Source organism: Gossypium hirsutum, chromosome A05 (genome assembly GCF_007990345.1).
Source record: "Gossypium hirsutum isolate 1008001.06 chromosome A05, Gossypium_hirsutum_v2.1, whole genome shotgun sequence".
Taxonomy (NCBI): Eukaryota; Viridiplantae; Streptophyta; class Magnoliopsida; order Malvales; family Malvaceae; genus Gossypium; species Gossypium hirsutum.
In genome coordinates this window covers 3,823,863-3,844,114 of record NC_053428.1, presented here as the reverse complement: position 1 = coordinate 3,844,114, position 20,252 = coordinate 3,823,863, and the positions used below count along the sequence as shown (strand labels likewise).

The window sequence follows — 20,252 nt, the reverse complement described above, 5'->3', positions numbered from 1 at the left end:
AACAGCAATCGTGCCATTACCGGAGACTTGGTGTTGGATCCCAGACCACGACCCATATTTTAGTATGCTGCTACGGTCACTGATGGTTAAAGAACTTGATTCACCCAGAAAAGGAAAAAAAAATGTGAAAGAGCTTGAATATGGATACTAGATTTTATCTATATGTAATTGCAGCTTGTGTTTAAATGGGAAAGAAGAGTGTTGATAAACGACTGAAAACATGCACGTTTCTTAGTATCATGCAAGAGGAGTGATAACGGTGGGTTGATTTGCTTTAGCTGCACGACAATGCTAACTAATAAAACATTATTATATGCTTGCATTTTACTTCAAAATATGCATTCCAATTCTCATCTCATAGATTGTTTTAATCATATTATGTTTACCCCAATTACAATGTTAGGGAGACGTAGTCATTGATTCTTTCTTTTTAACATTTTAATTGCAATATTTATTATAAAAAGTAAGACACGCACTTCAAAAACCACCCATTCATAATTCATTAACTGTAAAGCCACAATGGGTAAAATATAAAAGTGGTTTCATTAGATAATAGTTAATCTTGAATACATGTACTGTTCTGTATATCCAGAGTTACTAGCTAGAATATGATGTCGATCGGAGCTTTGCGATATGTGTGTCATACTGTGATTAAGCTCATGGTTCACTTCTACGATCTATTAGATTCAACTATCCATGATTGATCGGAGGAGGTCTCCCTCGCCCTTCTTTCTTCACCACCTTCATCAAAGTTTCCCGTCTTAATTTCGTCAATGTTCTCCCACTTTGCTAGCTCTCTTCAGTTGCAATGTCGTGTTATCTGATTTTTCTCAACTTGAAGCCTCTTCATCATTCATCGACTTTCCGATCGAAATGACAGCCCGAAAATGAGCAAGTCGGGAACGAAAGCCAGTGCTGGGTTTTTGTCATTGGGCTGCTTGGTCAAGCTTTGGAGGTCATATATAAGTGTTTGGTGGTCTCGTTGTCAGTGTCAATGCGTATGTGACGTAAGGCCAGAGGTGGCAAAGCATTGGTGGAGGTAGAAATTTGTTCGGATTGAGTAATGACTTTTTGGAAGGCCGCCTATAAATTTATCCGGAAATAATGTAGAAACAAAATGTTTTCATAGAAATTCAGCTTTTTTTATGGATATTTTTTAAAATAAGCTCAATTTCTTTTATTAATTTGATTTGTATTATTATTTAGTTAATTTGATCAATAATTTTCTAAAAATAGATAATTTTTTTAATGTAAATGATAACTATAATATTATTTTTTTAATAATATTTTTCTAAATAATTAAAAATATATAAAATTATTTAAATTTAAATATATAAAAATAACAATTTTACTATATTTAAAAAGTTAATAATTAAATTTGACTCTTTTCAAAATATTAAAATCAAAATTAACTAAAATAAATAAATTTAATAAAAAATTAAATTATCATTATATCTAAAAATAAAATAAAACATCGATTTGGTTTGTTACTTTGATTAGATTGATTTTTCTTTGATGTGGGAGCCATGGTGACCTGCTAGCAAACTCTATGTCACAATTTACTTATGATTAGAATTTTGTTTTAAAGCGAAGGTTGGGAGGCTCTGTTACGAAAAATGGTTTCCAATTCCTTTATAAAATCTAAAACAAATATATATATAATTTTATATTATAAAGATTAAATAATATAACAAATCTCAATAAAATTAAATACCATTAATACTTAATATACATATCATATTTTCATTCGAAATATTAATAATATCTATTTATGCTTACACAAATGAAATCAAAAAAATTAAATACGCAATTCAATTAGCAAATGCAAATTTGAGCTGTAAATGTTAACTGCCTTGGTTAGAAAACTTTCATTATAACCTCAACCATATTTGGTTTTTGTTCCCCATCACCCAAACAAGGCTTGTCTAGTGTACATTTCAAGACTAGGGTCGATGGGGACCATGTTATATACTTATTGGTTTAATTATTATTTAATATTAATTCATTTATTAAATAATTTAAATCAGTAAAGAAATTAAAAAAAAAACTGTTTTTTCTTAAATACACATCCATCGTTTCACTTCTCTCTTTTAATGTCTAAAATCAAAAATATTATTTTTAAGTAAAAGGAAGTGTAATTAAAGGATTAAACACATATTATTTAAATGCCTAACAAAATAAATTTTGACATTAAGGGTGTATTTGGTTGGGTTAAAATGTGAAAGAATAATAAGAGAGAGTAAAAAGAAATCAATTTTGAGTATAGTTGATTAAGAGGAAAGAAAATAGAAGGGATAATCATTTTCCATTCTAATATATAAATATTAAAAATAAATTCTTATAAATTAAAAAAATTAGATAAGAGAGATGTATATAATATTTCAAACTTATACATTTTCTAAATATTTTATTTTTTTCTTATCATTTTTAAATTCTACCGAGTAATTAATAGAAAGAAAATTTATGAACCTTCCAATTTTTTTCAGACTTAAATAAAATGTATAAAATAAATTACAGCATCAATACTCGAAGTTGATAAAAGTTTTTTTTTGGATGTGATTTACGAGGGGAAAGGAGTTGGTATTAGATTATGAAAACATTTACCATGTAAATAGAATTTTTATATAATAATTAAATATAATTTTGTTTGAAATAATAAAATTGAGATGTTAAAGTTTATGTGTTCCAGTCTTGAAGTTATTATTTTATAAAAGTAATATATTTTGGGTAATTTATAACTCATAACGGAAATTTAATCTAAATCTTAAATGTAATATAGATTACGGAATGAATGTGAACATATGTACTATCTTTTTCATTCATTAATATTATAAATTTTTATTGAGTTTACAGATAATTAAATATTAATTTACTTGAAAAAAATAAAATTCCATATTCATTAATTAAAAAATGGTTGACTTCACAGGATAGTAGAGGGACAGCATGTGAGAGGGCTTCTCGGACTTAGAATTTCATAGTCTATTTCCTCTCTGTAATAAAAAATAAAAAAAGAGTTGGATTTGATGTACGAACTCCGTTTAGTTGGGAAAAAAAGGGGTTTCTTTAATTTTGAGAATCATAATAAATTAAAGATATATTGACATAAAATTTTCAATTATTTTTTTAATAGTTAGGAATTCTTCATAAATTTAAGACATAATTGCATATATAAAAATAACATATAATAAATAAATATATTATTTGAAATTAATTAATCATAATATCACAATAAATATGTACAATATTAAATAAAAAATAAATTACGAGTAAAATAAAATTTAAACCCATAAATAAATCAAATTAATAACATTAAATGTAGTACAATTGTTTTTCATGTGTTGTCATCAATTGTGATTTAGTATAGAGTTAACTTGTGATACAAACTAAATGAACAACATTATCAATATATACAACTGATGAAAATAATAAATTGTGTATTTTAAAACAAAATTCTATACAATAAATTAAAATTAAGCTTTTGTTGAGTAGTAAATTTAATGTTTTAGTAATTCAATTCATGGAGGTTCTAATTTCACAATATACATATCTTAATTGGCTTTCGTTAAAATGAAAAAACGAAAATACCATGGAATAATATTAATTTTTTAAATTAGAAAAAGATACTTGCATAATTTATTGACCGAATTGATAACTCGATTGAGGGTGATACCAATTCAATCAAAGAGTTCAATAAATAGAATAAAAATTAAAATTTAAAAGCTATTTAATTTATGAAACCACCCACCTCTCACTTTACACTTTTTTTTTATTATCTATAATTTTCAAAAACAAATAGATAGTCAAATTAATTAGGTTATTGATTCATAGATCCAATTTGTCTAGTTCAATAAAAATATTAAAAATTCATAAAAATAAAATATAGTAAAAATAAAAGTTTTGATTCAAAATACTTGGGTTTAATAGTGTAAATATGAACTATGAATATATAGAAATACTACAAAATAAATGTGTGAATGTAATTTTAATTGATAAATTATGTGCTTAAATATAACATCTATTGCTTAAATCCATACTATTAAATTGAATAATAGGTGTTATATAATCACTTAATTCAATTGAATTTTAAACATTTCAATCAATTTATATCAATTTTCGAATCAACCCGTTTAATATATTTTTTCAAAGTGATACCCCGACCAATGATCCAATCACAGGTGGGCATAGCATTTTTCTTCTTCATTTCCGGTTTCTCAACCGGTCATATTTTATTTTATTTTATTTGACACCTTTTATCTTTAACAAAATATTATTATTTGGTACTTTCTCGTATTTTTATTATATTTAAACACTTTTTTACTCCCAAACAGAGTGTACCGATTTATAATATAATTAGTGGTTACTAATTATTTCTGCTATACATTATAAAAAAATATTCTTTTATCAATCCATTTTATAAAAATATACATTATTATTATTTATTTTATAATTGAAGGAGGAAAATAAAATTATTTAGGATGGAGCTCAAAATTCTCACATTTAAAATATAATATTTTTATTATTAGATAAAAAGTTGTTGCATATATTATTATTGTTACACACAACATTTAATTATAAATAATTATTACATTATCCTTTTTCTATCAAAACTAATCCCTGATAGCTACAAATGACAAATGTTGGATATAATTAAAATATTTTAGTGATGTAATGGGAAAATTTTGGTCATAGTCCAGCAATTAACCATGTTCTAATATTACAAATTATTCTAGAATTAAAAAATAAAAAAAGAATGTTTATTATTTGGTTTAATTATACTCCAAACCTCTGTACTATTTGAACATTTTCAAGTTTAGTTCATTTATTTCTAATTTCATGGGTTTAGTCCCATTACTCTTTCAGTTTAATAATTGCAATCCAATTGATACTACTGGTTAAGTTAAATTATGTGACTTTTTTAAACTTAAAAAAATTATTCATGTGATTAATATTACACCCATAAAGGATCAAATAAGCAAATAAAAATATTGAATGAGACTAGAAGGTTTTATTATTATTATAAATATGAGTTGAAAGGATTTTTATTACGAATACGAGGCTGTACATCTCTTTAGCATTAATTTAGATATGAAGAGTGAAAGTTGATATATGTATATATATATTTACTTACACATCTTCCACATGTTTTAAAGTTGATTGCATCTAATTTAATTTAATGAAAGTCTTTTGATAGTGATATTAATTTGACTTTAATTATTAAATTAAAATAATAAAAAAGGATCAACTTTCAGGAATTAAAAGTAGAGAGTACATGGACTGGAAGCGAAATTAGACCTTTGCCCTTTCATTTCCCGAAATCGCAAACATTATATCAATAATTAAATGATTGTGAACAATTATTTATGATTACCTAAAATGGATAGATTTAAAGAGTTAGATCTCTACATCAAATTAATGTTGGTTTTGCAATTTGATGGGTAATTTATTATCTGATTTTCTTTTTTATATTTAAGGTATAAAATTTCTTCAATTTAAAAAAAAAAAGTAAGTAAGTTTCTGTTTTTTTTTCTTCTTTCTTCACTCAATTGGGTATTTAAACTTTTAAAATGTATTAAAATGCCTTTAAATTTTTTCAAATAAAGCAATTAAGCCCAAGCTCTATTTTTCGCGCTCAATTGAGTACTCAAATTGTCAAAATACATTAAAAAGGCCCTTTAACCATTAAAGTTATTTAACCCTAATTTTTTTCGGTTAAAGTCACTCCGTGCCACAATCACAACGTGACATTTGACAAAAAAATATAAAAAATAAAAATCAATAAAAGTTATAAGAATGATTAAATTTTAATAAAAAACATAAAAATTATAAAAATTGTAAAAGATTGTAGATTTTTATAAAAATTATAAAATACATCAAAAAGGCTATTTACTCATTAACTTTAATAGTTGATTGTTAAAGTTAATGTCCCTAAGTTTTTTTCTAGTTAAAGTCATTACGTGTCACAACACAACGTGACATGTAGCAAAAAATGATAAAAAAATTAAAAAAATAAAAGTTATAAGGAAATTAAATAATGTTTCTTTTGGTACTATAAATTTTTATAATTTTTTAAGAATTTTATATTTATTTATATTTATTTATAATTTTCTATATATTTTATAAAATTTTTCTAATTTTTAATAAATTTCAAATATTTTTATTTAAATTTAATTTTTTTATAATTTTTTACCACATGTCATATCGTGGTTGTAACATATGGTTGCTTTAATTGAAATAAATTAAGGATAATTGATTTTAACAATCAACAGTTAAGTTAACAATTAAAGGGTTTTTTTAATATATTTTGACAGTTCGAGTACCTAATTGAGTAAAAAAATTAAATACTTTTTTTGAAAAAAATTGATAACTTTTTACCCATAATTTTCTCTTTCATATTAAATGATTTATTGTATTAAAAATGTATAAGTAGTATAAATTCATCAACTTTTTAGCATTATTTTAAAACTAAATTACATCTTAAATCTTCAAAATCTTACAATACATCCCAGCTTGGTTGTGTTATTAAAGTTGAGATTGTTATGAGTTATTATCTATGAGTTCAATTAAAGATTTTTTTAGGTTTAAAATTATTTACGATTTCGAAATTTCGATAACATCATACTTTATATTAATATTACAATAATTATAATAATATTATTTGTAATTTAAAGATTTAAAATGGATTTAAAATCTATTATATTATAAATTGATGTAAAATTAATGTTATAATTCAACTCTTTAGAATTGATTGTGGGGAAAAAAAGTTCTAAAAACATTTATGATTTTAATTTATTGCCAAATAAGGTCTAAGGTCGTCAAATTAGAAAAAATGAAAAAAGAGTTCTTTTTGAAAATAAAAGATAAAATTGAAATTGGAAAAAAAGGTCAAATCTTCAAATGAAGTGGCGAACGGGGTTGGATTGGAATTAGATGTGTAGTTTTATTTTATATATATTTTTGTGGTGGTGGGCTTTAACCGTTTTCAAACCAAAAAAAAAAAGAAAAAAAAAGAAGAAAACTCGAAGAGAGAGAGATAGAAAGAAGAGAGAAACAGGGAAACCTGTGCTGTGAAACAAAAAGCTGGGATAATACACTGCAGCCAAAGAAAAACAATAAACCAAAAAGCTCAAATCCCAATCAGTTTAATTAAGCCAAAAATAATCGGGAATACGTACTTTGTTCATCGATTCTCCTCTTTGATCTTCTTTTCGTTTTTTTCCCTTTTTCATCTGAAAGCTTTAGCTATGGATCCTTTCGATTTGTTTCGCAAAGGTATAATTTTCTTCTTAGATCTCTCTCTTTTTTTTTTCATCTGTCTTTCTCCGTTCCGTTTATTACAAAATTTACCTTTTTTTATAATTTTTTTTTATTTTTTTGTGTTGGATTGACTTGAGATCTCGGATACTTTGGGACTAGATAATGGGAGATTATAGATTTGACTTATGCTGCCTTTTCGTTTTAATTATTCGTTTAGCTAGATACCTAGAAAGCTTTTTTCTTATTCTTATTTTTATTTTTAATTAGGGTTTTTAATTAAAGGAGCTTGCTATTTAATTCTTACTAGAGGATTTTGTGATTTTCTTTTCTCTTCAGGTTAAAGTCTTGTTGATAAGTGAATTTCAAGGCTTTGAACTGTATATTGGTATAATTTTGGTTTATTTAATGAAAATCTCGCTATTAATTCGTAGTCTAAAGGCTTAATTTTAATGTTACTTTTATAGGAAACGTTTGGCTGTGAGCTCCATTCAGTTTTTAATTAAACACAGCACTATGTTTGTTTCATTTAAAGCAATGGATTTTGCCTGCGTAAGAGTCAAATACGGTTTAATATTTCCTTTATCTTAGTCATTTCGATTGTCTTGGCCTTTCGTAATCATTATTTTATTGGAGATGATTAGTGTGACAGTTTATATAAAGAGCAATGTGGTGTTTTTGGTATTAATCTCGTTCTAGATTTGTTATTGAGTTATTTTCTGCTGAGGGTTGATTTTATACTTGTGTGTTTGTCTTCAATTTAAGATTCTTTTGTAAGTTTGACTAATTAATATTGTGATACGGATGGACGGTTTTGCAGGTTTTGGTTAGAATTTAGTGAAACTCAAGTGTATATCCTCTGCATCAGTTTCCTTTATATACGTAGAATCTACTTTATCTTTTTCAGTAAAGAATGAGCTTGTCCAAGAAAGGGACCCAAATTAGTGATGCAAAATCAAATGCCCCTAGCAAGGCAACAACTTTGAATCCTAATGCAGCCGAGTTTGTGCCCTTCTCTCTTAGGTCGCCATCTTCATCAGGAAGCACTAGAGCAGCTGCTACAGCAACGTTTTCTACTTCTGGTAGCGTAGGAAAAGCAGTGCTTGATCGGTCAGGGTCTTCTGTTTCAAATAATTCTGATGATGAGGCTCATCAGTTCTGGCGACACCAGCTCCCTGATGATATTACCCCAGACTTTAAGGTTATTAACGAGGATGATTCACAAAGTATGGAGCCTGGGAGCCTCTCCTTAGCAGGTTTGTCCTTGCATGATGGTAGCGAAGCTTCAAGGTTTCCCGCATCTGCTGCTGGTGGATATGTATTTGGTGATCAGCAGGAAGTACTGCATCAGTATGGTAATGGTAATAACTTGGATGAAAAATATAGATATCCTTCTTCATCCTATGGAGAGGAGCCTATTTCAGCTAGTTTTTTGAACTTACCACTCAAACCTTGGGATGAGCAACTTGTTAACAGTGATCAGTTGATTGGCAATGGGAGGGAAGGACAACTGTATGATGGAAATTCTAGGCATGCATTTGCCAGTGATATTTTGGGTGAGCACACAAATATCAATGATACTGAAATGAATCATGTGGATTTTTTGGCTTCCCAGTTCCCTGGATTCGCTGCTGAAAGCCTTGCTGAAGTTTATTTCGCCAATGGTTGTGACTTAAATCTAACCATAGAGATGCTTACACAACTTGAGGTGAGTGGTGCTCAACTGTTTTTAGTTGGTCAATTTTCAAGTGCTTGCATCTGTGCTTTGTTTATGTAGTGATGCAGAGCTATTATATCTTCAAGTTATATGTAGATATATATTATTTTATGGTTATCTTATTTTTTTGCTTAATATATTATTTTATGATTATCATTTGCTAGAAAGTTGCAGAATACTAAAGGAATGGTTTATGTTTAAAGTCTCGATGTGGAACTCTTTTAGAAGTTTTCCGTATTCCTTTATTTTTACACTGCAACTGCTTATCATTTTTCTTCTCATGTGGTACTTATGGGATGTTGGGAATCTGCCGTGAGCACCATGGATTTCGTGGATGGTAATAGTTGGATGCTATTGCTAACTGTTTTTTTACAGGGAAAAGTTGGCTCCCTTAAAGTTTTGAGGTGACTCAATTCGACCATAGTCTTGTATGTTGACTCTAGTTCATGATATCCTGTGGCCTGGTAGAGGGGTAGATTTCCTTATGTGATTTTCTTCTCTTTTTGTTATTCCTTTTTGAAGTTATATCTTCTTAGGTTTTTGTTTTCGGCTCACAATTATCTAGCATACTCAAAAGGGTTTTGGAGTTTTGTTATATGTTTTGGTCCTTTTAATGGTACTAAAACTTTTAGCATTTCATGGGTCGTTTTGATTCTTATTGCAGCTTCAAGTTGATGGCGGTTTCAACCAGAACCTGAATTCAAAGACCTTGTCAGCTCCCAATCTGAGTACAATGGACTTTCCTGCACTTACTGTGTCAGATGGTCAGAGTGGTCCTCCAAAATATACAGGAGATGATCTTCAACATAGTGCCAGTACCTATCGATCTTCTGACAAGGACAATCTGCTTATGTTCAAAACCAGTTCTTCCCTTCCATCCAGAGGTGCCATAGATTTTGCATCAGCTGTCAGGAAAATGGCATCTCAAGATTCTGGAATGTGGAAGTATGATAGAAATGGTTCTGCTGATTCAACTGTGGGGTCAAGTAGAAGTTCTAATGGGTCAGCTAATTCCTACAGTGCTGCACCTGGAAGAGGGGTTTATGCTAATAGGTTGCAGACTCGTGGTTCAGCTCGTTCAGCTCCTGTTTGGCTTGAAACTGGAGATGCAGTGGGTAATATTCTGCTCTTGATAAAATTCATGCATTTATAAAGCTTTTAATAGGAGCATTCTATCCTCTCTACATATCTATATGCTTTAACATTATTGCTCTGGCAGGAAATTTATACTCTGAACTACGGGAAGAAGCTCGAGACCATGCGCGTTTACGTAATGCTTATTTTGAACAGGTGTTTTATTGGAAATTTTATTTAAGCTGCTATATTTTGTAGGGTTTTCATTTTTGTTTGCAAGCTATGAAATGAAGTTCCTTCACATGTTCAGCCTAATTGCTCAACTGCCTCTTGTTTCTTTCAATTTTTTTGTGCCCCATTTTGCAACCCTAGAAAATAAGTTTTCTTTTTTAGTCCTTTCCTGTATGGCACTTTGAGTTTTGCTTCTGCTTTTACTGCTATCTCTTTGTTAACTTTATAGTTTTCCACTAAGTTATATCAATCTTCAATCGGCTTAGCTAGATATAGGAAAAATTAATAGAATTTGGACTCCAGTAGTGTACCCCCTCCCCCCACTCAAAAAAGAAAATACAAATCTTGAGGTAAGCTTCAACGCGTTTCATGTTGACTGATGCATCATCATTGGGCTTTCTCAAGTTAGGAAGTAAACAAGTCTGTTTAATATCCTGAATGAGCATGAGTAGCAGCCCTTGCTTTTGAGAGTTGATTGAATTATACATGTACAGAGCGCATCAACTATTAACTGGTAGAAGGAAAATTTCTAAAGTTTGGCTGCTCTTCATCGATTGTATCTCTCTTGTTCTTTCTTTCTGCCCCAGTGAACTAGGCCCACTCATCTTACTTATATATTTAAGTGATATTACTTCTTGCATATTTAACATAGGCACGTCAAGCATTTCTCATTGGCAACAAGGCTCTAGCAAAGGAACTTAGTGTGAAAGGACAAATGCACAATATGCATATGAAGGCGGCTCATGGAAAAGCTCAGGAATCTATATATCACCAGAGGTTTGTCATTTCTTTCCTGTTGTACTTGGTCCCTTGACAGGGTGGTTTCAAGGCTTCTAGCCCTTCTTCTCTTGCTATGAATTATTATTGCTTTTATTATCTGTCTGATCAATGGATATTTTTGTGTGGAGACTGAAGAGTAAAAACATTGGTTCCTGAGATCTATGAGGGGGTGGTATTAATTATCTGTGCTGTTTCAACATTTAAGTATAATTGGTTTGTATACCTCACTTCTACTAGCCTGACCCCCCGTTTCTTCTTTCACTATCCATCCATCTGTTCATCTTTCATACTCACAGGTCTGATGCATAATATAACTGAGTTTGTCAGTTTTGAAGCCTGGTCGTTTGTTATTTCCAATAATCCAAATTCATGTTTTCTTATTAGGTCGCTTAATACTAGTTTTTTCTTGTTTGACTGCTTATGAACTATGATAATATAGGAACCCAGTTCCTCTAGAGAATTTCAGAGGGCAGGAGCGGATGATAGACCTGCATGGATTGCATGTTAGTGAAGCCCTTCATATGCTGAAACATGAACTATCAGTGCTGCGGAGCACAGCACGGGCAGCAGATCAGCGTCTGCAGGTATACATATGTGTTGGAACTGGCCACCATACTAGGGGTTCTCGTACTCCAGCGAGACTTCCAGTTGCTGTGCAACGGTATCTGCTTGAAGAAGAGGGCCTTGACTATACAGAACCACAGCCAGGGCTACTTCGAGTTGTCATATATTGAAGCCATGGACTTGACAGCGTTGAGCTATAGGAAGTTTTTGACACTACAGAAAAAAAAAAAAACCATCAAGTCATAGTCACCATAGTCATTCTTGTATCTATACATGGGAGGAAATGGAAAGGGGGATGTAGTTGAAGTCTGGAAAAGGAAATCAAAAAGCAGAAAGTTAGGGGAAGGAAAAAGTTTAAAAAACAAAAAGAAGCAGAAGTGTATCATTAAAGTTTTAGCCAGATGACCTCAGGAATTGCATTTTGGTAGCATCAGGGGTGGGGGAGTTGCGCTGGGGCGGACGTTGCCTGCAAGCAAGCAACATCTTTTCTCCGGTTTGTTAATTTTGTATCTTAAATCTTACTATGTTAAATTTTGGGTTTAATTCTCAGATGTAACTGATAGATTTGAATTACATGATATTACGATTCATGAAATGTAACTCATGCTGGAACTTTGATGTTTCTATTCTGCTTGTCTGTGCTCTCTAGTATGGAGGTTTTATTAGGGTGTAGATTCTCTTTTTTGGTTCATTATTAGGGGATGGATTTAGATTAGGGTCGGAATTTTGGTATATAATCATTTTAGTTTTAGGTTTGGTTTTGTTGGTAAAAAGAAATTGTATCGACATTCCTTTATGCCTTATTGCGAGTGGTTGGGTGCAAGAGTTTATCGTTAAATGGAAGGAAACACCCCTTGAACAGCACACATTTGCCGACATGATCAAAACAATGACGTTCTGATATAGAAAACAAAGATGATGGAATCCAATAATACACGAAAAGCATTTCATACCAAATGCAAAAGAACAATAGCAAACAACGGGATGACTGTGGATGGGGACTCCCAACATTTTTGTATCATATAGTCCTTAATAGCGGCCACTGTAAGATTTACTTGGTCCAAATGTTGTATGTCTGCAATAGCAGAGGACAGGAATCTTGTGGAAGAGAACAAAACCGGGGGGGGGGGTAACTCTGAAGATTCAAGTCAAAGCCGAGTGATATTGTTGAAAGGATATTAACCCAACTGAGTAGCCTTACCTGACCAATCTTTTGTTTTTTCAACTTTATGATCACTGCTAGTTTCTTATCGTTCTCACTTTTTTCTTGATGGTAATCCTTCGGAAATTTGGCCATTGTGCTGAGCCTGAGATAGACTAGAAAAAAGGGGGCTTTCTTATCAGCTTTGCATAAAAAAAATCACCTTCAATGCACCCAGATTTCTGCATGATGGAATGCAAGCAAGGGCTGCCAAAAACCAAAGTTGTTGGGACACTGCAACACTCTTTAAGCTTTATCAACTTTTAACGGCAGGGGAATCTCATCATTGGGTCCTACCATCTTTTTATTTCTATATATCAATAGAGAATGTTGTATTATCCGGCAGTCGGCCATTTTCCTTCATATTTCTTCACAGTATTTTAGGACGAAGCTGATCTTCATCATGTTAAATATAGAGCTATGAAAAACAAAGTTTAAGTTCGCTCATTCACTCTTCCTTTCACACCGGACACACTATAAATAAACAAGGATCATGTCATAATACGATGTGTAACTATTTTTTTTCGTTGAAATGTTGATGCTGCTAACTGAAGATTCGAAACCATCTCGGTATTGGTATATGAAGGCATCTAATGCAAATGGCATGTTTAGGCTCTAATCAAGAGTTCATATACATTACTGTTATTATCTCCGCTAACACGCTTCAACATTTCAAAGCTTTTACGACTTCCTAGGAAATCTATTCGTTTGAAAACCGTATATCCATGTTCTATTGTCTCTTTGCTACAGTATGCTGATCGAAGCCTGTCAGCATGCCTTGAGTCTGTGTGAATAGCGGCCTCTATTTCATGGACTGACATGTTCTCCTACAAAAGATGAGCAACAGCAAAGAGAATCCGGGTAAAGATTGATTGCTTTCAGGACAAGTGCAATATTTGAACAGGTTCCATTAACACAATAAGCTAGAGGCGTATACAGGTCATACCTGATAAAAAGCATATATATAATCCAAAATCTGCAGACATGTAAAGCCATTATTGCTGAAATATGTCCGTGATGAAGGCCCCATTTCAGAAAATCGATCAACTGGAAATAGTATGGTAAGAAAATGGTTCTTGAATATCAACTCATTTTTCTCACTGCAGGAGAATTGAATCAAAACATGAGAAGGAACTGACAATTACAGGGCTAATCAATAGAATATCAAGAGAGTGATCCATCACCTTTCTGTAAGTGACCGGGTTATGTTAGTAAATGAGGTCTCAGAATCCTTGCCATCACCATTTGCATCAAAGAATACGGACTGATGCTCACTAGCATCTTCGCCGCTAACAGTGTCTGTAAAAATAGAGGCAGTCGAAGTTGGCTCTGATATCGACCAGCAAACCGTCTCCAGAAGAATGGTTGGGCTTATTGGACGGAAAGGGTTTTGACAAGTCTGAAAGAAAAACAGATGTTCAAAGAAATGCAAGAATTCACATTAGTATGAAGCTCTAGCACATACCAAACATGATTAAACCACTTGCCTGCATACGGAGACTGCGATGATTTCTAACCCCCGTTTTAGCCAAATGTACAATTTGTTGCCTCTCTTCATGACTTGCATTCCCTCTAACGCTCCGAGTAGATATTGTTGAACTAGCCACATTATTTTCCTATTAAACAAAAGGTGAAAACTTAACATTAGCATCATTCTCGGTCTTTCTAGCATCACAGGGAAGGCATAATATAGTACCATCTGTAATTCTGACAGGAATATATTCAAAAGTACCTCTCCTACAATGCCTTTCTGAGATTTTTCGAGCAGTATCCCAATTTGCCTGGCCAAATCAGCAGACATGTGAACAAGTCTTTGCAAATTTCTATCCTCGGCTGTTTTCAGGACCCATAATGGCTGAGACATTAATATCAAATTCAGTTCAAGCATAACAAATATTTATTGTTCCCATAAGTGCTTCGTATATCTTTTGATGATTATACATAAAAGAACCCTGTCTCCATAACGCAATACAGAAGCACTCACTGTAACTATGTTGTTCGAGTTGCCAATATATCGATGTACAGAGTTTCCTTCACACACTACATGACTTGCACTGCAACCAACAAACCAACCATCTACTGCCATGGCCCCTTCTTCTGATGCTGCCTCGAGAATCTATCAACATACTAAATGTCTCAAAGAATTGCTAAAAGCAACGTAGAAACCGACAGTAACTAAAATAGTGAATCATTTACTAGTCTTTCAGTGATAAATAGACTGATACACCAAATCTATGACCTTAGTTTATGACATATACATGCAGCAGATGCAACATATTCTAAACTAGCATTACAAAAAGGAAACATGAATTTCAGAATGTTACCTTATTACGTAGTTCAACTGAAATATCAGAATCGATGTATATTGTATGACCAGATAACACTGAGTCCATACTTCTATTGAGGACTCTTCCAGAATACCGTACATTTGCCTTTCCTATCATGTCTAGTTTCTTTGCTTCATGAAAACCGGAAGGAAGACATGAGCTTTCAGAAGCAGTAGACCCGGCAAGCCGATTCAACTCATCTACACATGCGGCATGTTCTTCAGCACCCTTCACAGTGTAGAGTGATTCACTTAACCTTACTGCATGAATGGAGAAAACAAAAATTATAAACTAACAGAAATCAAATTACCCCACAAAAATTATAAACTAACATTTCTGCTTCCATTAACAAGGCAAGCAACAACAGGTAACATAAGGTATCCTAATCTTAACAAGTAGTAGAATAACAGAGTTCGAATTTTCGTATTAAACAAGCATCTAAGTTGTAGCAAATCCTTCATATTGCAACAGAACATAACACAACAGGGAAGTATGAAATGAGAGGCATATCCTAATCTTACCATTCCTCTTGACACTATCCACAAACCATCCAAGTTTAACAAGGAATAGACCATTTCTCGATCCATGTTTTACAGCGTGATCGAACTTACGTCCAGTAACACTGTGACTAATATTAAGGTTCGACATAACAACTGCACTTGCAGCAGTAGAGACAATATAAAAGACAGACAATAGGAAACCTTATTATTATCCATCTGCCAGTTACAATAATGTTAGAAAAATTACAATCATATTGGTCATTCTTTTTCTCTTTATTCCAATCAGCCAATATAAAGAAAACAATAACAATGAGAAAAGGATATCTGGACCACCAAATGGGTGCATTGAGGATGTAAACTGGTACTGTATTGACCACCTAATCTCTCTGTAGCCTCCATTACTTGTTTCCTTGCTTCTGCAACCAACACATCATCTAACATGAATACAAAGCACAAAATTCTGGGGAGGATTTCATTTAGATACAAATTTACCAACCTTTGGACAAGCCAGTTACGCATATAACAAGACCGGAAAATGGACCAGTGGATCGAACCGGTTCAGAACCAAGAGAGGTAGAAGCAGGGGACATTGGTTCAAACGATTGGAAACTTCTAAATGATGGCACCGAAGATGAGAACCCAACAAACAACTTTGAACAACCTTTGCTGTTTATCACTTCCACCTTGTTAACACCACCCATGTTTTTTTTTCCTTTCTTTCACTTCAAAATTTTCAAAACAAACGAATTTAAATGAACCCAAGGAAAGAAAACTTGAAATAGGCGAGTCAAAAGAAGGAATCCTGAATGTTAAAAAAGAGGAATCAAATAAGGGAAAAAAATAAAAGTAAGAGAGAGAGGAGGCAAATGGGAATCAGAGATTGGAGACAAACGAGGATTTTTAGTTTATATTTTCATCAGTAGGTTAACTTATTATATACAAAAAGGCTATGGTAAAAAAGAAAAGGTGAATTCTTTTCGAAGGAAGTGATTTGTTTTTGGAGCTCTGCCATACACAGTCATAGATTGAATACAGAGATCAACTTTGGGTGTGTGTGTGTGTTTCTTTTTTCTGTATTGAGTGATCTTTTGAATACAAAGTGGTAACCGTTCAAAGTTTGCAGAAGAAAAAATTGCCAGCTTAGCCAACTATATCCAGAGCACGGGACAGGGTTTTTCTTTTTGCTCTTTTTTACTGTAAATTTCTCGTGCTTTCAAAAGTTTGGTTCTTTTCCTTTTTCCTCTAAAATGGTTTTATGATTTTATTGAATTCACGAGCACCTAGCCAAGTTCGCAGACTTGCAGGGGCTCCACCATTGTAGAGGCCCCCTACCTTAAATGGCGGCAATGGTTTTAGTTTTTAGCCTGTTATATATATATAATATTCAAAAATAAAAGAGGATTCCAACGCCGCTCTTTGAGGTACAGAACCACTCATTTATCATTAAACCAAATGCTGGTGGCGACTTCGATGAAGCCGAGCTGTTTTTTTTCAAAGGCATCTTGCCTGGTTTTTCTTTAGTATTGATACTCAGGTAAATTACACCTAATATCATTAAATTATTAATAAATTTATTTTTAATCATTTAAAAAATTTATTAAATTATTTAAAAATTTTCATAATTAAATTATTTAAAATATTTTATTTAAGTTATTGACTTGTTAAATTATTTTAAGAAAAGTCTAGCTGATGAGTTTTAAGTAACGGTTCAACGACTGGTACTGCATATTAGTATACATTGACGAGTAAAAGAAAATGTTTTAAATTTAAGTCGATCCAATGATCAGTATTAGAGATCGAAGAAGAAAATTGTTTGAAATTTAATTGACAGATTCGTGATATTTAAAGCTATTTCATAAAAAAACTTAATTATTAAAGAAAATGAGATGAGAGTTTTCAATTAGTGCAGACATTACGAATAAAAAAAGCCATACAACAAGAATTTTAATAGCCCACTGACTTAAATAAAAAACTTTTGAATAGTTTAATAAATATTTTATAATTTTTTTAAATTGAGTGACCAAAATATAAATTTACTAATAATTCAGTGATCTTGAATGTAATTTACCTTAATATTTAATTTTCGAGTATATAATTTTATATATTATCAATTTATTATTAAAATAAAATTATATATATTTTTATAATATTCGGTTGTTTACATTTATTAATAATATATAAAATTATTCATTAAAAATATTTTTTGCCTTCTTAGACTCTATATTTAAGGAATAAATAAGATATTAGTACTAATAAATTACTAGAGTTTAATAAAAAAGAATTTGTTTCAATAATTATAGAATCGAGCTCAAACTATTAATAGAGTTAAATTTGAATTTAATAATACTTGATTTGAATGACTCTCAAATTTTATAAAAAAATTTATATTTTTTTAAATTATTAAATTACATAATTATTTTTAATATATATTATTAACCTTAAATTTTATTATCTAACCAAGTTTAAGCTCTAATTTTATCTTTAAAGAAAAAAAATTATTAATTGAACTTGAATAATACAATTATATCTTCAACCGAACTTCAACGCAAAAACAAATATTTGACCAAAGTCAAACGGAATATGAAGGTCGGAATTTTGAATTGAACCCTAGCAAATAGGAATAGTCCATGAATGATATTGATGTGACCTTTTTCCCCTTTACCAAAATTTTTACAATGATGGTATTCCTTACTGTCATTTGCGACAAATAAAGTATCTGTGATTGAAACAGAAACCCCTTAAAATAAAGAAACTGCAGCTACTTTTGATTTGAAAATTAACTAGTTTAGTGTCGATTACTGTCATTTTACATACCGTATTTAGTATTTTTACAATTATAAAATTTAATATTCAAATTAATAAATATTTTTAAAATACTTTCCTCTTAAATAATATATTAAAATAAAATAACTTTAACAACTTTTTATCAAAACCACCTCTAAAAAATTATCATTAAATTTAAAAATAAATATAATTTTTAGGTTTAATTTATTATTTGTATTTGAGTTTATCATTTTTCTTATGTAGTATTTGTCTTTTTTTCAATGTGATATTTAGTAAAAATTATAAAGTAATATTGTCGAATTTTTAATGTTTAAATTAAGGTTTAGAATTAATTTGATGAAAAATTATAATTAAATAATAATATTAACAGTTAAATTTGATCAATTCTACTCTAAAACTTCAAGTAATCACAACAATCAAGCTGCATTTAACAAAACAAAAATAAAAATTTAAACAAAATCATAAAAATTCAAATAATATAATATTAACAATTAATTTTCATCAAATTAATATAAAACTCGAATTAAATACGTTATTTGAGTACCAAAATATGTAACTTTTGACAAATAAAAATACTAAAAGATATATACCACATTTGACAAAAGAGTCAAACTCAAATATCAAATGATGTCTTAAGCCTTATATTAAATACATATTTTTCATTCATCAAATAATATATGTGACAAAATTAATATACGGCGTAAGTAAAGTACTTGAGTAATTTAATATCATGTTTTAACTTGATGTCAACCCACTTAAAAAATATCAAATAAACTAAATTTATATAAATATTTATGTATATAATTTAATTTTTAAAGTTAGATTAAGTAATATATTCCAAAACTAACATTTAATAATTGATTTTATATTTGGCAGTAGAAAGATATTTTTCATTTGTGGAGGAGAAACAGAATGAGATAACATATGCAAAATAATCCTATTATATTTTATTGAAAGTGACCCATATTATTATCCACTTCGATTTGGGACACAAATTAAATCTACCTCCATTAGTTTTAGAATTAATCGATTTTCCCGGCATTTATGAAGGCAGCTATAAACCAAATATGATTTCAAATTTCCTCAAAAACAGGAGAATGACATCATAGGTATAAAACATTTAAAATATTTACTAGGAGTATTATTTAAATTTGACTGAGTTTGATATTCGGTTGACTCTTGATATTTTATTAAATAAAATTTGTATAATATGAAAAAAACAACACTATTATCTATAATCTAACATATATATATAATTAATAAGAAAGAATCTAAAAGCAGTAACTAATTTGAATCAAGAAACATGATTCATCTTGTAGAGAAACAAGTTATTTGAAACAAGAGTAGCAGTAACAGGACGACATGCAAATGTATCTATTCAAATAATTTAATGTTGTCTTTAACTCTCAATTAGTCTCAAATTGCCAACAAGTACTTTTTGTTTTTGTTTTGTTGGATCATGATATATACATGTACAGAGAGGTATGTATGTAAAGTGTTATCAGTTCGGACAGTGATTATTAGTAATCTGGAGCTATCCAATGAAGATATGAATAAATCAGAGAGGGCATTGCACGCGCATGAAAAATATGGATATCACATTGATTGGCCAAACTTCATCTGGCTTGCACATCATGACAAAGGGAAGGGGATTGAGTCCACCATGAAATGATTAATAAACCATCCAATTTTTTCATGTATATATATATGTAAGTTCTGTTTAGAAGCACAAGTGTTCAGTTATATAAATCTATACACAAATATGTGGGACAATGGACATGAGTCATGTCATGAATATATCATCAACTCTTTTTCTTCAACCA

At 30.5% G+C, this 20,252-nt stretch overlaps 2 protein-coding genes across 4 annotated transcripts; one reads left to right on the top strand and one right to left on the bottom strand.

Annotated features, from left to right (window-relative positions):
- Window positions 1-6,851: 6,851 nt before the first annotated feature.
- LOC107958805 (polyadenylate-binding protein-interacting protein 7) lies at window positions 6,852-12,241 on the top strand. Its single transcript, XM_016894691.2, has 6 exons — window positions 6,852-7,269; window positions 8,072-8,959; window positions 9,633-10,083; window positions 10,188-10,258; window positions 10,926-11,050; window positions 11,493-12,241. The coding sequence occupies exons 2-6, from the start codon at window positions 8,165-8,167 to the stop codon at window positions 11,785-11,787; spliced, it is 1,737 nt and encodes a 578-aa protein (XP_016750180.2). The 5' UTR covers window positions 6,852-7,269; window positions 8,072-8,164; the 3' UTR covers window positions 11,788-12,241.
- A 310-nt stretch (window positions 12,242-12,551) lies between these two features.
- Window positions 12,552-16,944, bottom strand: LOC107958806 (uncharacterized). 3 transcript variants are annotated; one of them, XM_016894692.2, is made up of 10 exons: window positions 16,142-16,937; window positions 15,970-16,061; window positions 15,667-15,769; window positions 15,143-15,405; window positions 14,803-14,934; window positions 14,515-14,673; window positions 14,306-14,434; window positions 14,003-14,217; window positions 13,765-13,918; window positions 12,552-13,645 (listed from the first exon to the last, which is right to left on the bottom strand). In XM_016894692.2, exons 1-10 carry the CDS (start codon window positions 16,344-16,346, stop codon window positions 13,427-13,429), a joined length of 1,671 nt encoding a protein of 556 aa, XP_016750181.2. In that variant the 5' UTR covers window positions 16,347-16,937; the 3' UTR covers window positions 12,552-13,426. The 3 variants fall into 3 exon arrangements, with proteins under 3 accessions (XP_016750181.2, XP_016750183.2, XP_016750182.2); XM_016894693.2 differs by having other exon boundaries at window positions 13,252-13,645; window positions 14,551-14,673; window positions 16,142-16,917; XM_016894694.2 differs by lacking the exon at window positions 14,515-14,673 and having other exon boundaries at window positions 16,142-16,944.
- Between the last annotated feature and the right edge of the window lie 3,308 nt (window positions 16,945-20,252).